The sequence below is a fragment of the Sus scrofa genome, chromosome 1 (assembly GCF_000003025.6).
Source record: "Sus scrofa isolate TJ Tabasco breed Duroc chromosome 1, Sscrofa11.1, whole genome shotgun sequence".
NCBI lineage: Eukaryota > Metazoa > Chordata > Mammalia > Artiodactyla > Suidae > Sus > Sus scrofa.
In genome coordinates this window covers 144,321,927-144,344,300 of record NC_010443.5, presented here as the reverse complement: position 1 = coordinate 144,344,300, position 22,374 = coordinate 144,321,927, and the positions used below count along the sequence as shown (strand labels likewise).

The window sequence follows — 22,374 nt, the reverse complement described above, 5'->3', positions numbered from 1 at the left end:
GCCTTTCCAGGGGTCTGCACCTGGACTTTGCTTCCTCTCCATTCGGCACTTTGTATGGCGTCGCCATCAACAGCCCTGGCCTGCTCTACCCGGCTGAGCTCCCACCGCCCTACGAGGCTGTGGTGGGCCCAACCCCTGCCAGCCAGGTGAGGCCTGGCCGGGCAGGCCAGTTCCCTATTCTGTCCTGCTGCTGCATGGGTATTTCTCTCAGTCTTTCATCAAACCTGCAGGATGCTGGTCACCTTAGCCAAGGTGTGGGGTGGGGGCTGGGGGGAGACAAGGGGGGAGGAAGCAGCAGGTACCAAGAGTAGTCCTGCAGATGGCAGCCTGGACCTGGGGACTGCAACCCCCATGTCTGTGCTGACTTTCCTTGGCTCCCTTCAGATGTGTCTGGGCTTGGGTATTGGGGACACAGTGCAAAAAACTGGCAGAGACCCTTGGGGTGGAGCTCAGGCCATGGTCTGAGTATGCAGGGGTCTATGGCCTGTTTCAGCCACATGTCACTGTCATAGTCAACTGGACACCTGAGAAAGCTCGCCCAGGCCCCTGATTCTGTCAGAGGCCTGGCAACTGCAGGCAGAAGGGTACCTGACCACGGCAGACATGAACTCAAATGTGTGGAGGAAACTTGGCCTCAGTTTCCTCATCTGTAAAATGGGGATCATGGAGTTCCTGCTGTAGCAGGATCTCTGAAGTGCCAGGACACAGGTTCGATCCCTGGCGCAGTGCAATGGGTTAAAGGACCTGGCATTGCCATGGTTGTGGCATACATGGGCACTGCCACTTGGAACTGATCCCTGGCCAGGAAACTCCATATGCCTCAGGGCTGCAAAATAAATAAATAAATGAAATGGAGATCATAATAGTATCAGGCACACTGGATGAAAGAAGATGTTTGGACAGGACTGGGTACATGGCAGATTCTGATTCAGCAAAATCCCTTTCTTGGTATTGTCATCGTCATCATCATCCTGGATGTCATCGCTGAATATTGAAGGACACCAGCCAGGGCAGAGAGACAGGAACACCTGGAAAGGCCATTGGTGCCCAAGTGCAGACAGAGTGGTAGGGCCACATGGGTGGGAAGCCATAGGGACTGGGGCACGTATGGTGAGCACAGCCATCAAAGGGCACACACAGTGGCACTGAGGATGGGCTGCACCCAGCAGAGAAGGGCAGACTGTGACCTGGGGAGGCCAAGAGCCCTGCTCTGAGTTATCAGCAGCCAAGGACCAACCCTGACATGGCCCCACCAGAGGTGGCGCAGGTCCCAGATCTCCCACTGCCACCCTGCCAGACCGCCCAGCCCGGCCCTTAATGAGCAGGCCAGGCAGCAGGCCCATCCCTTCCCAGACTTCGTAGGAGGTAGCCCTGAGGATCCCCTGTGGCAGAGAATGGGTTTACGTGCAGGGACTCAGCCTCCAGCAGTTGCAATCATGTCCTGCAAGTTGGGGGTTGTGTGATGAAAAGGGAAGGGGAGATGTGGCCACTCAGATGCCACAAGGCTTGACACGGTGCGGGGGCATCTCTGCAACAGGGGTCCTAGGGGTCCAGGGGCAGGACTGCTCAGAGACCCCTGGCTGCTCACCCAGCTCACCCTCAGAGGGTCAGAGGCTCCTGAGCACCTTGGGGCCTCCTTTCTGGGCCTGCTGCCACATGAAAAGTCCTGAGACTCATCAAGCCCAGACAGCAGAGGCATTCAACCGGGACTCCTGGCCATTTTTCTGCCCATGGCAAAAACAGATGGAGGGAAACTGCCCATGAGGGGGAGATCCATCAGTGCGTGTGCAACAGTGTGACCCTGGAATCTCATCTCTAAACTTTGCAAATTAAAAGAATCTAGAATTTTTTCCTTTAAAGCAGAGCAGAGGGGTTTATTTTTTTTTTCTTCATGTTAAAAACAATTCAAATGAGGAGTTCCCATCATGGCGCAGTGGAAACGAATCCAACTAGGAACCATGAGGTTGCAGGTTTGACCCCTGGCCTCACTCAGTGGGTTAAGGATCCGGTGTTGCCATGAGCTGTGGTGCAGGTCGCAGACTCGGCTCAGATCTGGTGTTGCTATGGCTGTGGCATAGGCTGGCAGCTACAGCTCTGATGAGACCCCTATCCTGGGAACCTCCATATACCACAGGTGTGGTCCTAAAAAGACAAAAGACAAAAAAAAAGTTCATATCAATACTGGCAAGGGAAAGCACTTCCTAAGATAACAGTTGGAGCACCCTGAGAGGAGTCTGGGGCTGGTCCATGTGTGGGGGTCCAGGGACCCCAGTGAGCTGAGGGCCCAGGCTGAGTAGGCAGCAGGTCCACTGGGGCAAGGGAGGGAGGGTCCAGGTGAGTATCCACAGCTGATAGAATCTGAAGTTGAGGTCTGAGAGAGGTCAGGGTTTGCTGCAGCCGCCACTGAAGCCCAGGAAACTGGGAGGTGTGAGGGCCCGAGGAGAGGGGATGACTGGGGGTCCCAGGGAGCCTGGACTCAGCAACCAGTGGTCATGAAGGAAGGCATAGGCCAAGTGCTGTCTGGGGGCTGTGAAGGCACCTGGCTCAGCATTGAGGGGCTGCTGGTGACTTGGCAGAAACAGCCGCCACGGAGCCGTGGGGCAGGACAAGATGGCATTGAGGACCCTGGGGAGGGGGGTGAGGAGGTGAAACAAGGGTGTGGACCATGGTTTTCAGACTCCATTGGACATCCTGACTCCCTGGAGGGCTTGTCCATCAAATGCAGATGGCGGGATCCACCCGAGGGTTGCAAGTTCAGAATCGTCATTGCTCCCAGAGTCCCAGCTGCTGCTGCTGCTCCAAGGACACACTTTAGGAACTGGAGTAAATTGCTCTTGGGAGATGCTTGAAGAAAAGGCCAGATAGGAGGTAGTTGGGGGTCGGGGGTGGGGACCAGGGTGTGAGGGGTTACCAAGAGGATGTGCCAGGGCCCAGAAGGTGGGGCGGGCTACCCAGGGCCAGGGGAGGGATGTCCCAGAAAGCAGGAAGGGAGGCTAACCCAGGTGCAGACAGGCAACTGGGCCACCTTGGGGGCAGGAGGGAGCCCTGCCGCCTCCCCTTCCACGTGGTGACCCTGCTTGCTGCCATCAAGAGCTCTGCGCTGGGAGTAGTATTTGCCTGCCTTTCCGTCCCCCTGTGTGAGTGGTGACTCCGTTCAAGCAAAGAGAAGCTGCAGTGATTCAGAGTCTGTGTGCACCACCCTGTGGAGAGCGGCAGGGCTGGAGACAGGGAGGAGCCCCGTGATGCTCGAGCCCCCCTACCCCAGGCTTTCAAGGACCAGGAATGCTGGAAAGCGACCTCTGGTTTAGGTGTGACATTTGATCCCCCACACATACACCCACACACACCCACACACTTGCACCCAGAAGGATACTGAGGGTTTATCACCATTTTACTCTTTTTCCCAGAATAATAGACTATCTTGGAGGATGATAATACTGGTTCTAAGACCACTGTGACACCATTTTCCACATGTATCAGGAATTCTCTAAATGGAGATTTCTTTCTCAGGATTTTGCGGAGAAACCTTTAAGGGCAAAGACCTGTCTTACATTAGCTGGAGGTGGCTCTGAAACTGCCAGCTTACAAGTGCCCACATGAACATTATCCCTGGGAGACCATGGCCTCTGTCCTTTCCTAGGCCACCTGCATCTGTGAGGAGGGCACCACTTCAGCCCCACCACCCCCTCCAGAAGGCAGCCAGCACATGCCAGGCTGATTCTCACTGAACCTGAGACCTGGCAGCACTTTTGTTTTCTTTTTTCGTTTTTTGTCTTTTTAGGGCCGCACTCACAGCATATGGAGGTTCCCAGGCTAGGGGTCGAATTGGAGCTGTAGCCACCGGCCTACACCACAGCCACAGCAACGCGGGATCTGAGCCGTGTCTGCAACCTACACCACAGTTCATGGCAACGCCGGATCCTCAACCACTGAGCAAAGCCAAGGATGGAACCCATGTCCTCATGGATACTAGTCAGATTCATTAACCCCTGAGCCATGACGGGAACTCCGGGCAGCACTTTTCAATTCTACAGATGCCCACCAGGGGTCTGGGAGTCCCGGAGACCCATCTGCCTGCAGAAGGAAGGCTGCACCTGCCAGTTTCCCCTCCTCTGGGCAGCTCTCCCTGTGACTGGACGCCAGGAGCAGCCCTCTTACAATACTACCACTTCTCCTGGCCAGAAGGTGAATTATCCCCTTATTAGGACAAATGGCACAGGAATTTCCTATTTGCACTCATTGGAATAAAGACAGGAAGACAGCCTGTCGGAAAGTAAGCACGTGCTCTGCAGGTCTGTGGGGCAGAGGCTGCTTATCGGGACAGATTTTTAATTTGGGAGGAAAAGCTGCATTTGACCCAGCTTGTTCATTTTGAGTCACGTGGTTCAGCTGTGTTCAGGTAGTGTTTGGACTTGGTTTGTAATGCGTTGTCTTTCCTGTGGCTTGAGATTATGGCTTTGGGGTAGGTTGAAAGGAGGGAGTTGCTACAAGAGGAAGGTGGCCGAGAATTTGCCAGGTTTATGTCCCTGTATGGATGGCAAGTATGTGCTCCAGGGGCTGTGGGAGGGTATGCACCTATCCACGGGCTATAGGGCTGGGAGATGAGCAGGATCCCCTTCCTCGTGGTCACAGGGCAGGGATGAATAAGCTTCTCTGGGGCCTCAGAGGAAGGACAGCAGAGACAGCTGGGTGGGAAGGGGGAGCACAGAACCTGGCTACAGAGCCTTGAGGGGCAGGAAGGGGGTTCCCAGAAAGCATTTGGATGCAGATTTCTGACTCTGGTTGTCACACTGTAGAGCCACCTTTGGACAGGTGGGCATTTGGGGTCAGAGTGACCCGTAGTGCTTTGGGAATTTTGGTGGCAATGTGGCATGTGGGACCAGAAGTCATAAGAACATGACAGAGGTGTGTCCGACCCCAAGTCTCAGAAGTTATTATTTATAGTTTCTAATGAAATGACCTTTACGTTTTAAAATCTGCATATGAAGTGTCTTTGCAGATTGCCTTAGGACTCTAGCCTAAAGCCTCAATACATCTTTTCCGTGATTGCTGATAATAACCCCCCTAAAACAGCAGTTTGTAAATCTGGGACCAGCTGGCTGACTTCACCCAGAAGTGGAAAACTCATTACAGAAATAGGGCAGAATTTCCATACGTGGCGTCTTAGCCCCAGAGTTCCTAAAAGAAAGGGAGATGTGGGGAACTTGGCTTATTTGCTTAAAGGCCAAGTGGATTTTCATTATGACAGATAGTCAAAACAGTGCATCTGGGAATAAGTAAATGCAGGTATTGTTCCCATGTTATATTATACATGTAGCCTTTCCTTTCAACAGCCCTCTCACCCTCTCTCCTACAGGAGTTATATTATGAGCCTTTATTGCTGAACTCAGATTTCAACTTAAATTCTATGCTGCAAATATGTTTCTTCCACTGCTTTTGTATTTCATGGAAAATGCTGTGTGAAGTGAGCAGCTGTTCCCCCCTAGCTATACTGTGTGCGGTAAGGAGGCTTTGGACACCAGGGAAGGCCAAATTCAAATTAAACCGTCCACACCCTGCTTGCTGGAGGTGATGGATGTCCTGTTTCCAGGATCTGTATCCTCTCAACACCAAATTTGACTGGGAACTAGAGGCAGGCCAGTGACACTTCTGCAAAATATGACACAAATCCAGTTTCCTCCTAACCTTGTCCCACTGTGTATTTTATTTCTCTTGTTTTGTTTATATTTCTTTATTACCAGCAGGTTCTTTTCAGGCCTCAAGGTGCCGTGCCACTCACCCCCATTTAAAAAAAAAAAAAAAAGAGTGAACTTGAAGGTTAGACAAAGGTAGAGTGTTAGGAAAGGAAGTGAAACTTTGGGGCATTGTTCCCTTTTTTGGCAGAAGATTCTTTTTCTTTTTCTTTTTCTTTTTTTTTTTTTTTTTTCTGTCTTTTTAGGGCTGCGCCTGTGGCATATGGAGGTTCCCAGGCTAGGGGTCGAATCACGGCTGTAGCCACTGGCCTACATCACAGCCATAACAATGCCAGATCCTTAACCCACTGATCAAGGCCAGAGATCAAACCTTCATCCTCATGGATGCCAGGCAGATTCGTTTCCACTGAGCCACAACAGGAACTCCCTGGCAGAAGATTCTTGGCGGAGATTCCCACCTAGGTTGTGGGTGTGTAGTGACTACCGTGGAAGGGAGGCAGGTGGTGTGACATCTCCACCTCACCCCTGCCCCACCCTGACAGAGGGGAGCACTGAGTGCTGGACGGTGTTATATACATGTGGAATCAAGGGGGCCATTTGGGCTGCTCTCTCTGACCCCCTGAGCGGGTGCAGCTCAACCCCTCTGGTTGGGGGAGCCAGCAGTCCAGCGTCTGCCGCAGTGCCAGCCTGCTTGAAGCCGGGGAGAAAACCCGAATGAAGCGACAGGCATAGACAAGGGAGACGGAAATGTAATTACCTGAGCTGGAATCGGGCCAGGCTGCAGGACCCGCTGCACCTTCCTTGACCTCCCCCAGCTCATTATTGGTAGGCGATTCTGAAATAGCACAAGGATTCAGAACTCATCTTTTGAGAAGACACAGGGGCTCATGCACACAGGGTCTGCCCAGTCCAGGCTCAGGGCCTGGGAGATGGAATGGGGCACTGGCGGGGGCGGAACCAAGCCAGCTGAGGGCGGAGGAGAGCAGGCAGCCCCATCCCTGCCCAGCAGAGGGGGCCGGCCTTTCCTCTCACATTCCCGAGGCCTCCCTGGACAGGAGGGTCATTCAGAAGAAAGTTGCAAAAGTGTGGTGACTATCCAACAGGATTCAAGCTTCACGGCCACCCACTCCACCAGGTCGAGACAGCATCTGATACTCTGCTGGGGCCCCTGGGGCTCCATTCAATTTGACACATGCCCCATAAGCACCTGGGCCCCAGGCAGAGCTCAGGTAGGGAGAGTGGCCTCTGGAGCAGCCTCTGATCCCACACGTGGAAGAGAGGGGCAGGCACACACCAGTTCGGGGGGGAGGGGTTCGGAGCTCATTCAGGTCAGGCTGTTTCTTAAATGCCCTCTGGTGTCTAGATTGGGCTGGCCGACAGCATTATGGGTTCCGTGACTGTTCCAGGGCCTTACTCGTCCTGCAGTGGGGGCAGGAAGATCGAGAGAAGTTGAGAGGAGGGACTGGGAAATGAGGGCGGGGGCTGTCCTGCCTCCTCTGGTGACATGGGGATCCTGTGTGGTCTTTCTTAACCCCACACAGTGCCTGTAAGTGGAAGGCAAGCGGGCCCTGGGTGGGTTTGCAGGGAATGTGTGGTTCTGATTGCAGAAGGTCTGAGGAATAGGCTTTGGCCTTGGCCATGGCGTCTTCAACCCCATGCCCCTCGCCCCACACATTTGGGAGAGAAGATTGCATACTTGAGCACATCTCTCTCAGCACGTCTTACTAGAAGACGAGCTCAGAAGCCAGCCTTTCTCTCTGGAGGCTGCTGTGCTGGTCCCCACAGACTGCAAGATGACCCACCTGCTGCCTCCTGTTTCTTGCTGTAGCTTCCAAGTGCAGACCAGCAGGTGATCGAGCCCAGCTCCAGGAACCCAGATGCCACCACTGGCTTCAGCACACAAGGTAATTGAACGCTTTTCTTTGAAATACTAAGTTGATAGTTTCCAAGGCTGTGTCTTTTCATCCTGTTTCCTTCTCTTCTTCTCCGGTTACTCCTTCCCTCCACTTCTTACTCTTTAAGGGCTGGAATGTGCTGCAGCCCCTCCTGTTACATACCGAGTATGTGGGAAGGTCTCCACGTTTTCTCCTTCCGCACCCAGTGAATCAGACCTGGGAGACATCATGCTTTTCCTGGGGACATCATGCTTTCCTGGGAGACATCATGCTTTCCCTGGGGCTCCTACCTCCCCCAGTGCCCTTTCTCTCTTCCTTGAGGGGTATTGATTTGAAGAAAAGTGTGGCTCAGTCTGGGATACACCAGGCTAATGTCCACTCAGCCCCTCCTTCAGGAGGAGGATGGGCTGGGCCAGGCGGGATCCAGGGTTGGGGCCTCTCTGCCCATCGGCTTCAGAGGGGGAAGCTGGAGAGCAGGGGTTGGAAGTTGTGTCCTGGAGGGCATAGCAGGACACGTGTGAGAAGTCAGATCCCAAATATGGGGTGGGAGCCATAGGACAAAGCAAGCAGATGACCCTTAGCAATCGGGAAGCAGGTGGGCAGAGGGCATCTTTGAGGAGCTTTGAGGTCTCAGGCAAAGCTCATGTGGCCACATTTATTCGGAGACCAAAGTCAGCAACCTTGTGAGATAACTAAGTGTCCCAGGAAGGACCATGATCGTGGTGTCTCGGTCCTGCTGCCATCCCCACTTTCATTCACATCTAAGAGAAATAAGAAGGGGCCATCCTTCATGAGGCCACCTCTGAGTTGCAGGAGCCCCAGTCCCTACAGCTGGACTTGAACATGACCTTGCCCTTCCCTGAGTGGCTCCAAGGACCCATCAGGAGCAGCATCTAAGAGGTGGTTTCAGGTGACCTTTCCAGAGGCTACTCCAGGGTGCAGTGCGTTCTAAAGTTTGAGCTGAGGGGGCCAGCAGCCAGGCCCCCCACTCCAGCCACGTGATTCCTACAAGTCACCAGGTCTTGAAAAAGCGTGGTCGGAAAAGCTGGACAGCATGGCAGCTTTAGGGCCTGTTTCTGTCTGTGGTCTCAGGGCAGATGGAGACAGACAGGGGTGTCTGGGGCACTCCTCAGCAGGAAATCAGCAGAGCTGGGCCCTTCTCACCTCCTCACAAACTCAGGCAGTTAGCCAGCCTCGGTCCAGAGACCTGGAGGTGCTTCCTGGCAGGAACTGAGGGAAGTTCTGGCAGGGCCTTGCCAGATAGCAGGCCAAACAGATAGTAACAGAATTTCTGGGTAGGGTGAGGTTGAGGTCAAGGTCATGTTTTGCCTGTACAGGTCCAGTTCTTCCAGGCTGTTTGTTGCTTTTGTACCTTTGTCAAAAATCAGTGGAACATAATTGCATGGGTCTGCTTCTTGGTCCTCTGTCCTGCTCTGTTCCATTGATCTGTGTCAGTCCCTTTGCCAATTCCACACTGTCTTAATTACTGTCAATCTGTGATAGGCTTCAGTATCAGGCAAAGGATGCTGGGCACTTCATTGTTCTTTACCAAGATTGTAGCCATTCTAGGGCCTGTGCCTTTCCCTATCTACTTTATTTTGTTTTGTTTTATTTTATTTTATTGAGGTATAGTTTATTTGCAATGTTGTATCAGCTTCAGGTTTACAGCAAAGTGAATCAATTATACATAGTAGCTTATTATAGAGCATAAGTAGACTTCCTTGTGCTGTACAGAGATCCCTGTTAGTTATGTGCTCTATCTATAGTAGTGTGCATGTGCCAACCCATCTTCCCAATTTATCCCTCCCTACCCATGGTTTCTCCTTTGGTAACCCTAAGTTTGACCTCAAGATCAGAGTCTATTTATATCTTGCAAAAAATTCCTCTGTATCATTTTTTATTAGATTCCACATATAAGTGGATATTGGGTGATATTTGTCTTTGGCTTACTTTGCTTACTATGATAATCTCTAGGTCCATCCATGTTGCTACAAATGGAATTATTTCATTCTTTTTTATGGCTAAGCAGTATTCCATTGTATTAATACACCATAACTTCTTTATCCGTTACTCCATCAATTGACATTTAGGTTGTTTCTATGTCAGGCCTGCCTCCCTTTGGAGTCTATCCATTTTGGAGATACCTTAGAAATCTATACATAGAACTTCCATATGACCCCGCAATCCCACTCTTGGGCATCTACCCGGAGAAAACTCTACTTAAAAGAGACACATGCACCCGCATGTTCATTGCAGCACTATTCACAATAGCCAAGACATGGAAACAATCCAAATGTCCATCGACAGATGATTGGATTCGGAAGAGGTGGTATATATACACAATGGAATACTACTCAGCCATAAAAAAGGATGACATAACGCCATTTGCAGCAACATGGATGGAACTAGAGAATCTCATACTGAGGAAATGAGCCAGAAAGACAAAGACAAATACCATATGATATCACTTATAACTGGAATCTAATATCCAGCACAAATGAACATCTCCTCAGAAAAGAAAATCATGGACTTGGAGAAGAGACTTGTGGTTGCCTGATGGCAGGGGGAGGGAGTGGGAGGGATCGGGAGCTTGGGCTTATCAGACACAACCTAGAATAGATTTCCAAGGAGATTCTGCTGAATAGCATTGAGAACAATGTCTAGATACTCATGTTGCAACAGAAGAAAGGGTGGGGGAAAAACTGTAATTGTAATGTATACATGTAAGGATAACCTGACCCCCTTGCTGTACAGTGGGAAAATAAAAAAAATTAAAAAATAAAAAAAAAGAATTAGCTTGGAGTTCCTGTTGAGGTGCAGCAGTAATGAACCTAACTAGTTCCCGTGAGGATGTGGGTTCAATCCCAGGCCTCACTCAGTGGGTTAAGGATCTTGTGTTGCTGTGAGCTGTGGTGTAGGTCACAGAGGTGGCTCAGATCCTGCATTGCTGTGGCTGTGGTGTAGGCTGGAAGCTACTGCTCCAGTTCAACCCCTAGCCTTGGGACTTCCATATGCCATGGGCATGGCCCTAAAAAGACCAAATGAATAAATACATAAATAAATAGAATCAACTTGGTTGTATCTACAAAATACCTTGCTGGGATCTTGATAGGAATTGCATAAAACCTATACAGCAATATGGGTAGAATTACCATCTTTCTAAAGCTGAGTCTTCCAATGCATGAACACAGGCTGTCTCTCTGTGGATTTGGATCTTTGATTTCATGGTATCAGTTACAACACACAGCTTCTGGGCATGTTTCATTAAGTGTCTGTGCTATGTGTTTCATTTTCTTTGGAGCCACTATAAATGGCATTGGGGTTTCACTTTTGCTTTCTACATGTTCATCATTAGAATCTGTAGCTGACATGAATCAGATGTGATTCATTCATGTGTTTAATTTGTATCCTGCAGCCTTGATGAACACAATTATTAGCTCTAGAGTTTTTTTTTTTTTTTTGGAGACTCCAGTATTATTTTTTACTTATTCAAATAAAAAAATAGTGTGAGTCCCCTGGTGGCTCAGCAGGTTAAGAGTCTGGCATTGTCACTGCCATGGCTTGGATCTGGTTCCTACTGTGGTGCCAATTCAATCCCTGGCCTGGGAACTTTTATATGTCGTGGGGATGGCCAAAAAAAAAAATGGTAATGAAGACATGTGTGGTGGCAAGGCTCAGGGAAGCTGCTATACCCAGCCCTGACTGGCAGCTTGTAAATCTGCTTACCTCTTTGGCAAAGATTTGGGATAAAGAGCCATTAAAATATTTATGCCATTAGATGTGATCACATTTCTGGATTACACCCTAGGGAGGTAATGCAAAGAAAAAGGAAAACTCTAGGCATGAAGATAAGTTGCTGCAGTTTTTAATAACAATAAAAACTTGTGGGGACAATAAAGTTCATTAAAAGAAGTTTAGGCTTCCAGATTCAAGCTTGCAGAGGAGTAGGATTGGAGCTCACCTTCTCACAAAAACACATCAAAGAAAAAAATCTCTGTGTAGAACAATTTTCACAGAACTTCTACTGAACTCTGGCAGAAGACCTCAGACTTCCAAAAAGGTCAAGAAAAAAGAGAGAAGGGACAAAAAGGAATGAAGATGGGACCAGCACTCCTGAGAGGGAGCTGTGAAAGACGAAAGGAATTTGCACCCTGAGAGGCCACCTAACTGACAGGGAGATCAGCCAAGACAGAAGGGGAGCCTCAAAGCCTTGGAGAAAAGCCCAGCAGCTGGTCTGAGGAGGGCAAAGCAGAGAGAGAGCCGTACAGACCATTAGTACCACAGTCTGGGACACCACAGTCTGAGACACTTCAGTGGGGGCTGGGCACTGAGACTCAGGCTTTGGAGGTCAGTTTCAGGGAGAGGACTTGGGTTGGCTGTGTGGACATACCCTGAGGAGTGAGGGAGTGGTATACCACAGCCAAGGGAGCACAAGAGGAGTCCTGGGCCCACCAGAGAAGAAAGGTGCCATTTCGAGGGAAGGCAAGAGGAGGGGAGGAATGGAGTTTATTGCCATAGGAATTTCTTTGCATGCTTATGTGCAGGCTCTCAGGTGGCAAGGCACCTCTTGAGTGGGCTATGGTGATAGGTGCAAACCACCACAGCCATCTCTGACTTCAGAGGTGGGTGTGGCCCACCACCACTGAGGGTCCCATGACCAGGCACCACCTGCTGCCCCAGGGGTCGCCACCACAAAAGGCCTTGCAATCAAGTGCTTCCCATTCTCCCAGGGAATGCACGCACCTCACCATTGCCTCTTCCAAAGACCCCAGGCACTGCCCTCACCTCCCTGGGGGGGTCACTGCTACTGCCCAAAGCCTTTCAGTGAGGTGCCACCTGCAGGTGCCATCCATTTCCCCTACCTCCCTGGCAGCATGCACAGGCTCTGCACCTGCACATCCCTGTCAAGGGGAGAAGGGCCTGAATATAGTGAGGAAAGAGAAAGCATCCAAACCAAAAGCTTCCCTCATGCCAAAAAAAATAGTAAACCCACACAAGCTACCCAGGGATGCTCCTAGATATAAATAGCCCTCCAAGACTGCAGTAGATAATTGTTCTCCCTAAACACACAGAGTAAGAAAAATATAAGCAAAATGAAGAATCACAGGAACCATTCCCAGTGAAAAGAACAGGAGAATTCCCATGAAGGAGCAAATAATGAAATGGACTTCTGCAGTCTAACAGACACTGAGTTCAAAAATGGAGTTCCCTCTCTGGCTCAGCAGTTAACAAACCCAACTAGGTCCATGAGGATGTGGGTTTGATTCCTGGCCTTGCTCAGTGGGTTAAGGATCTGGCATTGCTGTGAGCTGTGGTGTAGGTTGCAGACTTGGCTTGAATCCCACATTGCTGTGGCTGTGGCATAGGCAAGCAGCTGTAGCTCCAATTTGACCCCTAGCCGGCAACTTCCATATGCCATGGGTGTGACCCTAAAAAGCAAAAGAAAAAAAAAAGGAGATAATGAAAATACTTAGGCAATTAAGAATGAATATCAACAGTAATGCAGATTACTTTAAAAAGGAACTAGAAATTATAAGGAGGAGGAAAAAAATAAGAAAATGTATTTGTCTAGACGAAACCTGAGCTAAGAAGGTATTGAACAGCAGAATGAATAATGGAAAGGAATGAATAAGTGACTTGAAAGACAGAATAATGAAAGTCCCCTAATAAGGACAGCAAACAGAAAGCCAAATTAAAAAAAAATGAAAACAGTATAAGATATCTATGGGATAATATAAAGCATACCAATCTACCCATAATAGAGATCCCCAAAGAAGAAAGTGAAAAGAGGATTGAAAGTGCATTTGAAGAAATTATAGCTAAAAACTTCCCAAATTTAAAGAAGAAAATATCTAGGTACAGGAAGCACAGAGGGTGCCAAACAAGATGAACACAAACAGACCTACACCAAGACATATTATGATATAAATGGCAAAAGTTGAAGATAAGGAGAGGATTCTAAAGGCAGCAAGAGAAAAACAAAGAGTTAATTACAAGGGAACTCCTGTAAGGCTCTCAGCTGATTTCTCCATGGAAATACTCTAGGCCAGAAGGGAGGGGCAAGATATATTTAAAATTCTAAAAGGGAAAAATCTGCAACCTAGAAAATCTACCCAGCAAGATTATCATTTAAAATAGGAGGTGAAATAAAGAATTTCTCAGACAAGAAAAAATAAGAGAATACAGCAATACTAAACATATTCAAAAAGAAATATTGAAAGGTCTCTCCTAAATGGAAAAGGAGTAAATATAGGCTGGAGGAAATCACAACTGGAAAGCAATCACTTAAATAAGCCAGTACACAAATTAAAAAAAAAAAACTATTTGTGAAAGCAAAGATTAACACAAGGTATAGCAAAAGGATTAACATGAAGATGTAAAAGAGGACATCAAAATCATAAAATGTGCAGAAGCAGCATAAGAAAATCTAGACCCTTTTTTTAACAATGTATTTGAACTCTTATGATTATCTAAAGCAAGCAGAGGAAGGCATTAACATAAAAACAGGGCAGTCAAAAATCAAAACCCAAACAATAGATTCACAAAAACAAAAAAGAAGAGGACACAAGCATAAAATAAAAGGAAATTATTTAACTATAAAAAGAAATAGAACAAAGGAGAAACATAGAATCAACTGGAAAACAAAATTTATAATGGCAGTAAATACATATATATCAATAATTGCCTTAAATATCAATGGACTGAATGCTCCAATCAAAAGATATAGAGTGACAGACTGGATAAAAAGATAGCCTTACAATATGCTGCCTATAGGAGACCCACCTTAGGGCAGAAAACACACATAGGTTGAAAGTGAGGGGATGGAAAAAGATATTTCATGCAAATGGAAATGACAAGACAGCAGGAGTTTCAATACTTATATCAGACAAGACAGTCTTTAAAACAAAGGCCATAAAGAAAGATAAAGAAGGACACTATTGAATGATAAAAAGATCAATTCAAGAGGATATTACACTGTCAACATATGTGCCACTAATATAGGAGCACCCAAATATGTAAAACAAATACTAACAGATCAATTCAAGAGGATATTACATGTCAACATATGCCCCTAATATAGGAGCATCCAAATATGTAAAACAAATACTAACAGACATAAAAGGAAAAATTGGTGGGGATAGAATAATAGACTTCAACACCCCACTCACATTAATGAACAAATCTTCTAGAGAGAAGATCAGTTATACAACAGAGATCCTAAATGACAAAATAGAACATTTTCTAACACTTAACTGATATTTTTAAGACATTACATTTTTTAAAAAACCCACCAGAATGTATTCTTTTTAAGTGCATATGGAACATCCTCTAGGATTGACCATATGCTGGGGCACAAAACTAATCTCACCAAATTTAACAGTATAGAAATTATTTCAAGCATCTTCTCTGACCACAAGAGTATGAAACTAGAAATCAGCCACAGGAAAAGAAATGAGAAAAAAACAACTGCAGGAAGACCAAACAACATGCTACAAAAAAAAAAAAAAGCTGAGTCAATGAGGAAAGCAAAAAGGACATTAAATTTTAAAATATCTTAAGACAAATGAAAATGAAAACACAACCAGAGTTCCGCTTGTGGCTTATCAGTAATGAACCCAACAAGTAGCCATGAAGACATGGGTTTGATCCCTGGCTCCCACTCAATGGGTTAAGAATCTGGCTTTCCCATGAGCTGCACTACAGGTCACAGGACACAGCTCAGATATGGCATTGCTGTGGCTGTGGCGTAGGCTGGCAATTGCAGCTCCAATTCGACTACTAGCCTGGGAACTTCCATATGCTGCGGGTGTAGCCCTGGGGCGGGGGGAGGAAAGGAGGAAAACACAACCATACAAAATCTATAGGATGATGCAAAAGCAGTTCTTAGCGATACAGGCCTTCCTTAAAAAACATGAAAAATCTCAAACAATGTAACCAACCACCTAAAATAATCAGAAAAAGAAGAACAAACCTAAAGTCAGCAGAAGGAAGGAAATCATAAAGATCAGAGAGGAAATCACTAAAAGACAATTTTAAAAATCAATAGAAAAAAAATCAATAAAACCAAGAACTGGTTCTTTAAACGAGTAAACAAAATTGACAAACCTTTGGCCAGACTCACCAAGAAGAATAGAGAGAACCCCAAAAAACAAAATAAGAAATGAAAAAGATATCACAACTGACTACAGAATTTAAAAAAAATCCGTAAGAGAATACTATGGACAATTATATGCCAACAAATTATATGCCAACAAACCTAGAAGAAATGGACAACTTTCTAGAGACATACAGCCCACCAAACTAAATCAAGAAGAAATAGATCAGTTGAATGGACTGATCACTAGAAATGAAACTGAATATGTAATAATAATAATAATAATAATAAAACCTCCCCACAAACAAAATTTCAGGACCAGATGGCTTCACAGGTAAATTCTACCAAACATACAAAGAACTTATACCCATTCTTCTTAAACTTTTCCAAAAGTTTGAAGAAGAAGGAATAATCCCAAAGACATTCTGTGAAGCCATCATCACCCTAATACCAAAACCAGACAAAGATACTACCCAAATGTCAATATCTTTGATGAAAATAAATGCAAAAATTTTCAGAGTTCCCATCATGGCTCAGTGGTTAACAAATCCAACTAGTAATAATGAGGTTGTGGGTTCCATCCCTGGCCTTGCTTAGTGGGTTAAGGATCTGGTGTTGCCATGAGCTGTGGTGTGGGTCACAGACGTGGCTCGGATCCCACATTGCTGTGGCTGTGACATAGGCCAGCAGCTACAGCTCTTATTGGACCCCTAGCCTGGGAATCTCCATGTGCCACAGGTGCAGCCATAGAAAAGACAAAAAACAAAAAACCAACCAAAAAAAATTAAAAATTTTCAACAAAATTTTAGCAGACTGAATCCAACATCACATTGAAAAGATCATACTCCATGGCCAAATGGGATTCATTCCAAGTTCACAAGGACAGTTCAGTATATGCAAATAAATCAATGTAATATACCACATTAGCAAAAGAAAAGTAAAAAACCACATGATCATTCAATAGATGCATAAAAAGCATTTGAAAATTTTCAACATCTATTCATGATAAAAATTCTTAACAAAGTAAGTGTAGAGGAAACATACCTCCACATAATAAAAGTCATTTATGACAAATCCACAACCAATATAATAATACTCAGTGGAGAAAAACTGAAAGCGTTCCTGCTAAAATCTATAACAAGAAAAGGATACCCACTCTCATCACTTTTATTCAACATAATATTGGAAGTCCTAGCTACAACAAACAGACAAACAAAAGAAACTAAATTGGAAGGGAAGAGGTAGAATTGTCACTATATGCAGATGACATGATACTATATATAGAAAACCGTAAGGACTCCATACAAAATCTATTAGATCTGATAAAGGAATCCATCGAAGTAAGAGGATACAAGATTAACATTCAGAAATCAGTTGCATTTCTGATGCTAATAATGAAATATTAGAAAAGAAATATAAAAAACACCTTTTAAAATTGCATCAAAAAATAAAATACCAAGGAATAATCCTGACCAAGAAGGTGAAAGACTTATACACTGAGAACTATAAAACTTTGTTAAGGGGCATTAAAGAAAATTCAAAGAAATTTAAAGATATCCCATGCTCTTGGATTGGAAGAATTAATATTGTTACAATGTCCATAATACCCAAAGCAATCTACAGATTTAATGTGATCTCTATCAAATTCCCCATGACATTTTTCACAGAACTAGAACAAATAATCCAAAAATTCATATGGAACTATAAAAGACCCAGAATTGCCAAAGAAATCCTGAGGGGAAAAAAAAAAAAAAAACAAGGTAAGAGGCATAACTCTCCCAGACTTCAGACAATATCACAAAGCTACAGTAATCAAAACAGTGTGGTACTGGCACAAAAAGAGATACATGGATCAATGGAACAGAATAGAGACCCCAGAAATAAACCCATACACCTGTGGTCAATTAATTTTGACAAAATAGGCAAGAATATAAAATGGGAGGTAGTCTCTTCAGCCAGTGGTGCTGGAAAACTGGACAGCTGCATGTAAATTAGTGAAACTAGAACACACCCTCACACCATGTACAAAAATAAACTCAAAATGGCTTCAAGACTTAAACATAAGACATGACACTGTAAAACTCCTAGAAGAAAACATAGGCAAAACATTCTCTGACATAAACAATACAAACGTTTTCTTAAGTCAGTCTCCCAAGGCAATAGAAATAAAAAACAAAAATAAACAAATGGGACCTAATCAAACATAAAAGCTTTGCCTAGCAAAGGAAACAATAAAAAAGAAAAGACAACTTACAGAATGGGAGAAAATAGTTGCAAATTATGTAACTGACAGGGGGTTAATCTCCAAAATGTACAACTCATACAGCTCAACAACAAAAAAACAACACATAATGCAGTTGAAAAATGGGCAGAATACCTAGACATTTCTCCAAAGAAGACATATGGATGGCCAGTAGGCACATGAAAAAAGTGTTCAACATTGCTAATTATTAGAAAAATGCAAAGCAAAACTATAATGAGGTATCACCTCACACCAGTCAGAATGGCCATCATTAATAAGTCTACAAATAACAAATGCTAGAGAGGGTGTGGAGAAAAAGGTACCCTCCTTCACTGTTGGTGGGAATGCAAATTGGTACAATCACTATGGAAAATAGTATGGAGGGTCCTCATGAAACTAAATATAGAACTACCATATGATTCAGCAGTCCCACTCCTGGGCATTTATCTGAACAAAACTATAATTCAAAAAGATATCTGCACCTCCTGTGTACATAGCAGTACTATTCGCAATAGCCAAGACATGGAACCAATGTAAATGTCCATTGACTGAGGAATGGATAAAAAAGATGTGTTACATATATGCAATGGAATATTACTCAGCCATAAAAAAGGACAAAATAATGCCATTTGTAGCAACATAGATGGACCCAGAGATTTTCATAATAAGTAAAGTAAGTCAGAAAGAGAAAGACAAATAGCATATGATATCACTTATGTGTGGAATCTAAAATATGGCACAAATGATCCTAGCTACAAAATAGAAACATGCTCACAGACATGGAGAACAGATTTGTGGTTGCCAAGGGGGAGAGAGGAGGAAGTGGGATGGACTGGGAGTTTGGGGTTAGTAGAAGTAAACTATTACTTTTAGAATAGATAAGCAATGAGGTTCTAATTTATAGCACAGGGAACTCTATCCAATCTCCTGAGATAGACCATGATGGAAAAGAATACAAAAAAAATAATATGTATTAGTCACTTTGCTATATAGCAGATTGGTGCAACATTGTAAATCAACTATAATTTTTTAAAAGTTTAGGGGAAAAATATGTTCCATGGGCTAAAAAATTACTACATGTTAATTAGGAAAAAATATTTGTGATCTGTTAGGTGGAAAACTGGAGATCTGCTAGAGTTATGGCTTGGATAAAAATGTAAGCACACAACACAACCTGAGAGGAGGCTATGCAGAAAATGAGTTACTAGTCTTGGACCATGAGCTTTTCCTACAATGTTATTCTAATTTTATCAGGTTTCTATTAACTATGTATATTCCAAGCTAAGTCGCATTTGTCCCTCCATGACCCCATTTCCTTGAGGAACTCAGTCACTGGATATTTGCATATGTGTCATACCATCAAATTATGTACAATAAATAGGTACAGGGTTTTTTTTGTACATAAGCTATACCCCAATAGTGCTGCAAATGAGAGAGAAAATTATGATCAAGAAGAATCTGCAGGGAGTTCCATTGTGGCTTAGGAGGTTAAGAACTGGACATAGTGTCCTTAAGGATGCAGGTTTGATCCCTGGTCTTACTCAGTGGGTTAAGGACATGTCATTGCAGCAAGCTGCAGCATAGGTCAGAAATGTGGCTTGAATCCTGCATTGCCATGGCCGTGATGTAGGCCAGCAGCTCCAATTCGACCCCTAGCCTGGGAACTCCCATATGCCATAGGTGTTACCCTAAAAAGAAACCAAAAAAAAAAAAAAAAAAAAAAGGAAGAATCTACATGGATGAATATTCTAAAGACTTTTAATACTTTTAATATATACTGCCAGGCAATTTTGATAAGATTTTGATAATGTTACTTATGACAATTTCTAGATTTGAGGTTTTCTAATGAGTTTTTTTTTTCTTTTCTACATTTATACATTCAGTTTGAATACTTGCCCAATGGAGTAAATTCCAACAGTGAAATTGCAGAGTCCAAGGGAACATGTATTTTTGATTTGGATGTTTTGGCCACAATGTGTTCTGGAAAGGTTTTATTACGAGTTTCCATACCCACCAAGAGTGTTTATAACAGCCTCAAGACACTATCATTCTAATTTATAAGAAAAATATTTGTTAAACAGAAATGTAGGAAAATGTGTAAGAATGACACTTTTCCAAAGGTTTGCTTCTCTGTTTTGGGCTTTGTAGGTTTCTTGAACCCTATTAATGAGTCCTTTGGCATAGCAAGTTTACAACTTTTTTGTCATCAAATATATCAAACTTTTCCTGTATGGTTTCTAGCATGTTTACAAAGTTTTCCTCCACCCTAAGCCTGCAGATTTATTCTCGTATATTTTCTTCTATTCTTATGGTATCTTAAAGAAGAAAAGGCTTAATTGTCCTGAAGAATTTGTGTGTGTGTACATACAATAGCTGAGGTCCGGTTCATCTTTCTGTTTTTCCATGTGGACTAATGGGCCCGATGGTCTGAAAGCCTCTCTTGGGAGGGCAGTGGCAGATGGTGAGGGACAGCTTAGCAAGGTGCTCTTGAACAGGGCTGCTTTCAACCAGCTCCTGCTCGGCGGCCATAGACCCTCAGCCCCTCAGCCGTGGACTAGGGATGACCAAGGTGGCCCTGACACGTGGGACACACACACAGATGTGGGGCTCATGGGGTCCCCTACAAACCATAGGAAAGTGTGGGGGGAACAGACCCCCCAGCCTCCCACCCCTGCAGGAGCTTAGGTTGCTGTGGTTCTTACCAAGTGTCCCCAGGTGGGCTGCTCACCCTGAAAATCTACTTCCACAGAGGGTGGGGGGCATGAGGAGCCTCAGGGAGAGGAGCCCTGGATGATCTGGTGATGGGAGAGGAGAGTAGGGAGAGAAAGCTCCGATGTGCATGCAGGTCCACTGGGGACCTATTCAGGTGGACTCTGGGACTCTGGTCCAGCCCCCACCTCAGGTGCTGCCCATGGAGAAGTAAGGGGTAGAGCCTGGCCTGACCAGCATCATGGGTCCAAAGCAGTGGTTCTCACTCTTGGGGCATCAGAATCCCCTGGTTGGGGTGAGGGTGGCTTATTCAAACCCTGGGTACTGGGCCCAGCCCCGGAGTGTGTCAGGGCTGGTCTGAGGACGTGCCTTTTGGCATGCTCCCAGGGGATGCTGACACTCTGAAAACCAGGCCAGCATCGCCGGAGCCAGGCCATCCCACCCCTGAAGAGGGGCTGCACTCTAGTTCCAGGCTGCACCCCCTGTGTGGGGTGGTCAGGTCTCAGGCCCACCAGGAACTGGCTGGGGTGCTCTGGTTTCCCTTGGAGCCCTCACCTCTCTCTCCTCATTGAGCATCCTGTGACAACCCCACCCCCCCACCCACCCCCACCCACTGCCTGTACTTCAAGCCCCAAGGAGATGCTCTGGATAGGAGAAGCAGCTGGTTTCTGACTTTGAACCCTGGTAGAGACCCTGGAAGATTCCTGGGAGATGGTCTGGTCCCCCCTTCTCCACAGAGCACTGTCAGCCTGTTCAGAGTTTCCAGGCCCTCAAGATTGCCAGGTAGGTCAGGGTTTGGAGTTTGGAGGGTGGGCTGCCCACCTGGGAGGACTCTGGATGTCCACGCTTTGCACCCTCCGCTTTGACAGGCCTGTTGGTGGACACTGTCCCTCATGCGGGTGGCTTGGTAGTTGCCCAGCACCAGCGCTAATGTATGTCCCTTGCCTTGCAGTGCCGGCAGACAACACAAGCCTCCTGGCCTCCGAGGGCTCTGCTGCGCCAGGCCTGAACCGCCCATCCCCTGATGGCCCCACGGGTGCCCCTTTGCCTGCTCCATGCCCTGGCCAAACGTCCCCTGAGGGCCCTGACCAGGGCACAGGGGCTCGGCCAGGTCCCAAGCGTGTGGCCCGCTCAGCCAGTGACCCCACCTCATGCACGTTCAGGGCAGCAGGTACAATTGGCCCAGCCCACTGTGTTCCCGGTGTGTGCCTGACCCTGTCCTAACACCGTGTCCTCTGGGGCCCCTGCCTCCGGGCCACATTGGGAAAGTGGTCTTGATGTCTGAAGCCTATAAGGGGGGATAGACAGCCTAAGGCCCCTGCTATGCCCCTACCAGGCTTACTGAGCTGGTCAGGGAGGTGGGGAAGAGGGGATGAAAGGTTTGGAGTGATGAGAGCATTTAGAGCTGGTCAGCCAACCCTAATGCAGGCTGCATACCAGCTCTGGGATCCAAGATGGGCCTCGGGTCAGGCAGGGACCACAGGCTGTATCTCTCTATCAGCCTTGGTGGCTGTCCCCCTCCCCAGGACTAGCCTGGGTTACACACTTGTGGGAAGTGCCAGTGTCTGCTTAGTGGTCTCGTGGGACCTGGGGCCACAGGAAGCCTGATGCTGCCCTGGGCTGACACTGGTGTGTGTTCACAGCACTTCATGGGCACCCTTGGCCACACTCTGTGTATGGCCTGGAGCTGGGTCAGAATTCCCACACATGACAGAGTGAGCCAGGGGACCTGGCACCAGA

General features: G+C 46.2%; 1 protein-coding gene across 1 annotated transcript in view; it reads left to right on the top strand.

Moving 5' to 3' along the window:
- Nucleotides 1–22,374, top strand: part of FAM189A1 (family with sequence similarity 189 member A1) — a 471,973-nt gene that overhangs the window by 443,791 nt on the left and 5,808 nt on the right. Inside the window, exons 7-9 of the mRNA XM_021098812.1 lie at nucleotides 11–146; nucleotides 7,522–7,597; nucleotides 21,587–21,805. Coding sequence (XP_020954471.1) covers nucleotides 11–146; nucleotides 7,522–7,597; nucleotides 21,587–21,805 — 431 coding nt within the window. The remainder of the gene's footprint in view (nucleotides 1–10; nucleotides 147–7,521; nucleotides 7,598–21,586; nucleotides 21,806–22,374) is intronic.